Raw genomic sequence first — 9,111 nt, 5'->3', positions numbered from 1 at the left:
TGGTAAGTGTATAAGCTAGGGGAAAACTGGCTGGGGGACTGCTGCTCGGGGGCTGACTGGGCATCAGTCAGTTGGTGGTAAGCAATTGTTTTTTTCATTTGCATCCCTTGTCTGTCTTGGGTTTTATTTCTATCTTTTTTCGTTATCTTCCTTTTCATTACTTCTTCTTCTTCTTATTATTATTTTATTTTATTTCAATTATTAAACGGTTTTTATCTCAACCCATAAGTGTTCTCATTTTTACTCTTCTGATTCTCTCCCCCATCCCACTGGGGGGCAGTGAGCAAGCGGCTGTGTGGTGTTTAGCTGCCTGCTGGGTTAAACCACAACAGCTAAGTTTTTGATACACTTAAGTATTGAAAAATCAATAGAGTTATTTTTGAGCTATCAAAGTTATTGTAAAAAAGTAAGATTACCAACAGACTTATCACTTTGGATCCAAAATCTTACTACTTGAATCAAACATGAAAATCTCAGTGACAGCTGCTTACAATATATTCTGTAGACTATGGTTTCCTGAGTTCCTGAAGATATACTCTTCTCAACGACAACAGAAATAATGGTCTGAAATACTGGCATAGAAAAAGAAAAATCTAGAGGCTTTTGGACTGTAAGACTGAAATGCTGCGTTTTATAGGATTTCATGCATATAGGTTCAAAAGAAGCTAATTTTCAGACAGTTTGTCATACCAAGGCATTTTGTCCCCTGAGTTAGGCACTGCAGAGAGGGAGAAAAAAAGACACCAAAGCTTAAATTTAAAGGGTTCTACCCCTTATGTTTAACTGCTGTGGATCAAAGGACCCACAGGAAAAGGTCTAAGAATCAGCAAAGCCATGTGTAAATACACTGAGAATAACTCATGGTTGAAATACTCATCCCAAATCAAGAGATAAAAGGGAAAACCATTCACAGTGAAAATGACCCATAACATTAAATTAATGTTCCCAAATAAGAGTGTATTCTGAAGGATTCAGATAATGAGGTGGTATATGCTGCCACAGATTAAAAAAAAAGCCTATTATCTTCTGATCCTGTACCATGAAATACTTAAAACCACCTCTGAAAGAGAGGTTGGCCATTGCTTGCATTATCAAACCTTTTCCAGAACTGAGCTTGAGAAACATAGATTTAGTACATATATATTACGAATTTAGCCACTTTGACAAAATAAAGAATCTTAAATTCATCAAGTTTCCCATTATTTTTCAACTGGCTTTATTTGGGACACTTTGGTAGTTCTACACTTAAGAGATGGATCTGACAAATGGATTGAAATAACCTGAATGCTCCCTGTCAGATACAAGGATGACTACTTAGCTTTAAAATGTCTTTTGCCAGAGGAACTAACGGGGCTAGCATCAGGGCACCTTTTGGAGGAATTTGTAAGCCAGTAAGCTTTCTTTACAAGAAAAAAAAAAAATCCTTAGAAAGTAGTTGGTTTTGGTTTTGACTTGCACAAATATGAAAACAGATCAAAGTCTCTACCTCAGGAGCTTGCCAGCTTCACTTTACTCAAATTATGAATGAAAACACAGAAGCCCTGGTTTCAAAACCCAACATTGGTCTAAAAGCCAACACTGATTAAATTAATTCTGGATAAGAAACAGCAAATGGTTCCATTACTAGTCATGAACTGGAGCTAAGGAATAGTTAGTGACAACCTTTGATCACCACGGTCAGCAAAACACCGAAATGGGAGGGACACAATGAAACCTGTTTCTCTCTTCAGCAGAGTATGTTAATTGTATGACATAGCTTAATGTAAACAATTTAACCGACAGACAGAAGGAAAGAAAAGAGTATTAGTAAAACTTTTATGAAAGGCATAAATGACAGAATAATTTCTAGCATGAGTTTTTTAGTCTCCATCAGTTTGAATAACAGAATTATCAGAAAAAGGTAAGCACTAGCAAGTTAGCAATACTGTCTCTATGCCATGTCAGCCTCAGGTGCTGTGCATATCGCAATTAATATATCAAGTCTAATATTAAAAGTTATGCTATGGATGATGCATAAAATCACTGAAATTCATTTCAGTTTTCTTTGAAGCAATCCCCACTAGTTACATGAACTCAACGCTTAAAACAATCATTATATTTTATAGTATAATCAACTGATATACTCAGAATGACATGATAAATTTAAGTCATTATTATAAAATGTATAACCAAAATAATATAATAATAATATTTAATGATCACTCCATTTGAGCTGGTATTGAATTTGAGTTTTTTTTGTTTAGTGAATCAACAAAATAATCAGAGATCTGTCTACAATTTTTTAAAAAGGCTTCTCTTCTATCACAACCAACGTTTGATATGAGAAAAGGATTTTGCCATGCTTGAAAAATGGAGGAAATTAGCAACAGCATATCAATGGTTCATCTACCATTTTTAAGCTCATCTGATGTATTTTAATACGAATTTAAGTATTTAATATTTTATACTACTGAAAAAAAGGTCAAAGGAATTATGTATCAGAAAAATTGATCTACCGTTACCTGATTTCAAACTTTTACCTTCCTAAGTCTATCCTAAGTTTTCCCCCCCAAGTCATTATCTTTGCTATACAAAACTCACAAAATCGACTTCAGATCTTACAACACAGAAAAGAGTGTAAAGAAATATTAATAACTTAAAAAAGCACTTGTCTCTGTCCTTGCAAAGGGTCCTTCAATGCTGAACATATACTTATTAATGAACAACTTAATTACAGTCCACAAAGTTCTGAAATTTTAATGGGTCTCATTTGACATCTATTTCACAAGGCATAATTAAATGGAAATATTCGTAACAGTTTCAAAGCATATTATGGGATGACACTTAAGGTTTGTTTCAGTGTAGTGCATGCATTGTTCTGCACAAGAAAAATCTTTCCTGCTTTAATGAAGGAATAATGCAGAATACTCTTTCTAAAAATGTTGTAACAATACAGCTTAATACAGTAGAACCAATAAATAATTTTATGAAGTCATAAAATGGAGAATAACAGGCTGTTCATTACTCACATTTTAACAATCAGCTTATGAAAGAAAGAAAAAGAAATACAGAGGAGTTTCAGAATAACACCAGACTGATACATCTGAAGCTAAACCCAGGCAAATTATGCAGAACTCCTTTTTGTTTAGCTGATGTTAAGGATCACCCTTGGAAAGTACCCTCCTGTTGTGTGGCATTTTGCATTTTGTACTTTCAGCGACCACTGATCCCCAAAGCGCTTATGTATAAATAAAAGAAGCTACCTAAGTCCATCAAGATAGATAACATAATCCATTCATTCATTTTCTAGATAGTGCTACTTACTGCATTAATTATATCCAGCAGATCTAGAAAAATGAGCAATAATTGCTGCTAACTAAAAAACAAGGTTGAAATTTAAAACGAACAATATTTTTCTATTTTAAGAAATCTTGCGATATTTATCTACAAATGTTTGTGAAACGATGATTCATACCAATGCCATCTTACAAAACCTCTCTAAAGAAATAAATCAGATGAACAACTTTAAAGAGAACTGGGATATCCGTTTTGTTTTCATAGAAATAAAATGGTCAAGGATCATAAATTTGCTTAACCTCAAAATATTTATCTACATAACATTATTTAAATCAACGAATATGTCTGTTTTACAGAAAACTGAATCACAATGTCTTAGTAAATAAATCTAAGAAAGTATTAAAAAAAGAAAAATCTACCTTTAGAAGAAAAGAAGATCCATCCACTTTTGCTTTTCCTACCAGCTGGCAAGTGAGATCAAAGAACAGCATTGGCTGAACACCAGACAATTTTGCTGCTGGTCCAGAGATGGAAAGATTACTGGCTGCCCAAACACGTAATTCTTCTATTGTTTTCTGTTCTTCATCCATGAAAGTGTACACTTTGCTAGAGGTTCGAGGAACTACTGGTGCTCCTACAGTTCCATCAAATGTCAAGGATGCAAATCCCACGCTGGTAATTCCCTGCATCTGTCCATTGTATTCCCTGATCTGTAACAAAATATGAAGAAAAAAAAATATTGGTTGCACTGCATCAAAATACACATAGGTTTCTGTTTTATCATGTGCATGAAGAATGGACCATTGATCATTTTTGTTCCTGGTGCTATTAGGAGAAAGGAGTCAAAATAAAAACAAAACAAAAAAAGGAAATTAACATTAACAAGAAAACAAAGTGAGTAAGCAGAAAATATAATCTAACACAAAAAATTTTTTAAAGAGGCAAACTAATACCCACCTGTAAATATACAGCATCAGTGCAGAGTACTTTATTCACAAATCTCAAAATGTCTGTGTGAGGAACACATCAGGATTGCTTTTACAGATGGGGAAACTGAGGCATGAGAGAAATTAATTTTTAGGGGTCACACAGCAGAGCGATGGTGGAGCACAGTTATTATGGATTTCTGATGAGCTTTCATCCCTTGAATTATGAATACAGCTTTCACAATTACTCGTATGTCCACTGCCCTGCACATGGCAGGTCCCCTGTATCCTGCTGATTTAGCTGTGTATCTGCTACCATATAACAGTGTTCAAAGTCTGAAGCATTTGTTTCAAGGATCTAGTCTAGTCTTATTGTTCCCTGCACTTTATATATATATATCAAAGCACTGCATGACTCATTATCCAGAAATCTCAAATTAACTGTTTTGATCTATCCCTTTTTAATTAAAAACTGCTTACCAAAAAAGCAACAAGACTTCTAATATAGCATTTGTGAGACAATCTAGTTTAGGATTCCAAGTGCTCAATTTTCAAATGGCTGAAAAATCCTACTCATTTAAAGGTGCAGAATCTGAAAGATGTAACAGAAGTTCTAAACAGCAACATTTTTTACCAAAACAGCAACATTTAGGCCTATATTTTATAAACACACTGAAATTTAAAAATTTAAAAAAAAAATTTAAAAAGCACACAAATCAAGTGTTCCTTGGAAATTCATAAATAAAGCAGTTCAACCTTGGTGACAGGAACTCCTTTAATCCCTGCTACTTTGACATAATGCGTAAATGCATTAAGGATCATCTCATCATTTCATTTATTTAAGCATTCTCCAGACCTGACCAATGGAGCACATCATGATGCAGTTTTTCTTCATTGTAACACTGAAAAGCTTTAGTGTTTTAACCTTTAGGTTTAAATATTGAAAATACAAGAAAAGCCAATGGACAAATCAGGAAAATACACAGTTTCATAATCAACTCGTGCCCATTACCCATGATCTGGAAAAAAATGTTCCACTATAACACTAAGACGTTATCTAATATAAATACACAGATTTACTTTAGTTCCTGCCACTGGCATTATATTCCATAGCTTCTCAAAATTGGTAACATCCAGAGGGGAGGAAAACTCTCTTTCATCACTTTTACTCATTCATCCGCTATCAAAAGATACCTCAAGCATATTTTTAAGTATATTGTCTAACATGTCAAATATTTCTCAAAGTGTTTTCATTTCCAATTTACCTACTTATTTATTTATTCACAAATTCTTTTAAATCATCATCAAAATATCTTGACTTCTTTCTTACTAAAAAGTCTGTCCTAGACCTCTAGCCTTTTTATGAGGGCTCTAAACCTTTCAGGAAACTAGTTCAAGAAACTACTTTGTCTCCCTGGGCTTCCACTAATATTTCATCATAGACTATTTTTTCCATTTCCCAAATCCTTTATGTTATGTTTTGAGCATTCAGGAGGCTGCGCTTGAACATATTGTACTTCTGACATCTCCTAGTACCCTCATTTAGTGGATTTGAAATCAGCCTTATTTAGTTATAAAATAACAAAGGAAATAAAATATATAAGAAATTAAACCTGAAGTTTCATGATGAGAAAATTACCAATGATGTTGAAGCAAAACCAAATGTCCTTAGGCATAGGTATGTGGAGAAGCCCCTGAGTGGTCTCAAAGGTAAACAGCATTCAACAACATTATTTAGTGAACAACAGAACAAACAGGAAAAGTAAATGTAGAATGGGTTACAGACCAAAATATTTCATAGCTGGAAAATTACTTATGTCAGACCCACAGAACAGATGACGGTCAATAGAAATTCTCCAGGCTTGTCTTTTAAAAACAAATCATTGCTAAAATGATGAGGAATCACTGGAGTGTAAAATGAACAAAATCCATGGCTAAATGTTGTTTCATTATGGCACTCTAAGTAGATCTCAGGTCAAGTTAAGCAGTGATACTGTAAACTAGTTCTATTTTCCACACATAAACGATTTTGAAATTGAATTAAACTTAGGGAAAAGAGCTAATCTGAGACTTTTGTATATGATGACAATTCCCCATCAGTAGATTTGGTGTCATTTCTAGAGGCCTTGGGGATTTTTTTAAAAAATCGGGGGTTTTTGGGGGGAGGGGGGGCGAGAACAGGGAAGTGGGGCAGAAGGCTGTCACTTTAAAAATTCCCTGAGAATTTTAAATACGTTCAACAAATAATGGTTGCTAAACAAAAATATCTTCTGGGACAAAACCAGAGCTTGTTCTAAGCACGCAAGTAAATTCCAATACATATTGCGGGAGTCTTTGGCATAGTTTTTATAAACTAAAGAACAAAAGGTGAAATGTCACCTCAACAAACTGCGTGGACAATAAACCCTAGTGATTTCTATGGGGTACAACTCTATCCTGCATATGCTCATTCAAAAGAAGCTAATCTTGAAATATTTATAAATAGATTTACAGCAACCTAAACCACCTGAATGAATTTTTTTTTTTTTTTTTACTGAAGCTGGTGTTATTCACCTCACACAATGGAAGAGAAAAGTGCGATAGTAACTAGTGTATAAAGCTGGAATAATAGCATCTCCAAGGTAGTTTTCCATCAAAACTGATCGTTAAATTGCAGAAGCAAAGGACTATTACAAAGCCAGCATAGTCACAGATCATCTTAGAATATATAAAAAATGCCTTGTAAAACAACATATACTAAGCTAATGTACACATTCTTATACTAAGAAGGAAGATTTCCTAAAATAAATTTAACTATTGATTTGTGGAAGAATCAGGAATTCAAGATAATATTTTGAAACATGAGTACATTAAGCTTAAAACTTGATTATTATTTATACATATAAAATTATTTCAAAGATTAAGTTGTGTTGTGGTTTGTTTTTTTTTTTAACTTGAATTATTGCATCATCTGAAATGCACTGTCCAAACTTCTATTCCAATTTGAGTGTACATCCAGCTGAAGATCTCATTGTAAGGTATCTTTCACCTAAGCAGAAGTCAAAAACTTATGATCCTTGTGATTCATGGTTGACAACAAAATAATAAAAGATCAATGTTCACATGCTGCTACTCACTCTTCGCTTAACTGCAGAAACGTCACATATATGAAATGCTAGTGAAAACGAAAGAAAGAGTGCAAAATTGTCTATAGGCAATGTATCTGCAAGAATTATAGTTACTGTGGTGAGCAATGTATTCCTCTCAGTTAAACACATGTACATAAGCACATGCCACTCTGTGTGACACAAACAGAGTTCAGTTGATGCTGAAGCAAGATACCTTATGCAAATAAGCAGGAATTGCACAGGGCTAAGAAGAGGCTAAAAGTTAGAGTAAGACCTTTGGAGATGTTTCTCAGTAGCCCTCTCCACACTTGGCAACATGAGAACGACTTCAGTCCTACAATCTGGAAACCTACATTTTTAAAACTAATCTGGAAACAGGAAATGCTTGCTTTCCATTCTGAGTGTCTTGCAGTGCACAAGGGTGGGATGGGATGGAAGGCTAAAAAAAACCATCACAAACACTGAAGACATACTTCCAAGCTAAAAGGCAGTTACAGATTAAGTATTTGAATGATATACACATCCCATACAGAACATGCAAAGAGACAAATACTCTGATACCAAAAAAAATGGTTTATTAAAATTGCTACTAATTTAATAACTTATTGCTCAAAAATATGCTAGACAACTGAACCCAAGCCTTAACATCATATCAGATCCAGAGATTAATTTCTTTGTAAAAGTTTGATGATTGTCACTGATGCTCTTTATACGAAAAAAAGTTTCCTGTCAAAAAAACACCCAAATGCATTTGGTATATTTCCTTATATTTTGTAAATGTTTTCTCACACTAAGTAGAGTAAATCACAGTCTAAACAAGTTTGGATAATATGGTATGCTGATTGTATTTTCTTGTATTTTAATAATGTAATCCTAGTGTATGTGTACCTCCAGCTGTATGAACAGAGAGGTAATAATGAAATAGAGAAGCAGTTTGAAGTAACTTAGTAAATAATCTCTGTCCTTATATAAATTAAACGATTTTGAACATGTTTAAATACGTCAAGAAAACTGAACTACAAAAACTATCTGCAGGCACCTTCCAAAAGAAAGTTAAGAAGGCTAGTCATATGGAAGTAAAATTACTTTTTATGAAGACATAAAAAATACATCTAGATATTAGGACTACAAATTATAGCTTATCCCCTACTATTCCTGAGAATTTCTATCTGCAAAATGAGATTATCAGAAACGTCTGCAGCAATGGTAATACAAATTAAAGAAGAAAATGAACAAAACATTGTACATTTCATTTACCAGTTCAACTGAACATACTATAACTATTTTGTGGAAAAAAAAATTGTATGCAAAAAGTATATATACTTAAACCAGCTGAAATAATTTCTGTTTTGATAATAATTTAAAAAACCAGCAGGCATCGTGATACTGCTTTAGAAATAATTCCTCAGAGAAAGTGGCATAGTATATTTGAGAAAATTCTAGTAAAGTAAAAAATGTCAATTTTGGAATATTTCCTACATACTTAAGACACGATCAGGTAACTTGACCAAAAGTACTTAGATGAAAATTTCAGAAAACATATGTGCAAAATTCTAAGACTTCGAATTATGGAGGAACTCTATCACTGCCTACAGTCAGTATTTCCTGACATTATTTACTATAGAGCAAATACTTGTTTTTAATTTAAATTCCATAAAAACTTCAAAGTGAGTTGTATGCCTTACATAATTTTTGAAGGGAAGCCAAAAGCAATAGTAATACTGTTATTTCTGAGAAAAAATGTTGGTTTCTCTGTGTTAAAAAGAATCTCATAATTGTTTTCTGTCCTGGTTTCGGCTGGG

The 9,111-nt window shown here is 33.5% G+C and overlaps 1 protein-coding gene across 1 annotated transcript in view; it reads right to left on the bottom strand.

The window, feature by feature from the left end:
* The window catches only part of LOC104084131 (protection of telomeres protein 1-like), a gene marked incomplete at its 3' end in the record, with an annotated part of 12,713 nt that extends 7,338 nt beyond the window's left edge, over positions 1-5,375 (bottom strand). The window contains exons 1-2 of the mRNA XM_009587860.1: positions 5,283-5,375; positions 3,696-3,986 (exon numbers count right to left, since the gene is read on the bottom strand). Coding sequence (XP_009586155.1) covers positions 3,696-3,986; positions 5,283-5,375 — 384 coding nt within the window. The remainder of the gene's footprint in view (positions 1-3,695; positions 3,987-5,282) is intronic.
* Between the last annotated feature and the right edge of the window lie 3,736 nt (positions 5,376-9,111).

This window comes from Fulmarus glacialis, unplaced genomic scaffold (genome assembly GCF_000690835.1).
Source record: "Fulmarus glacialis isolate BGI_N327 unplaced genomic scaffold, ASM69083v1 scaffold10611, whole genome shotgun sequence".
In the NCBI taxonomy this organism is placed as follows: domain Eukaryota; kingdom Metazoa; phylum Chordata; class Aves; order Procellariiformes; family Procellariidae; genus Fulmarus; species Fulmarus glacialis.
Note: the sequence above shows the minus strand (reverse complement) of the source record. Positions and strands in the feature narration are given on the sequence as shown.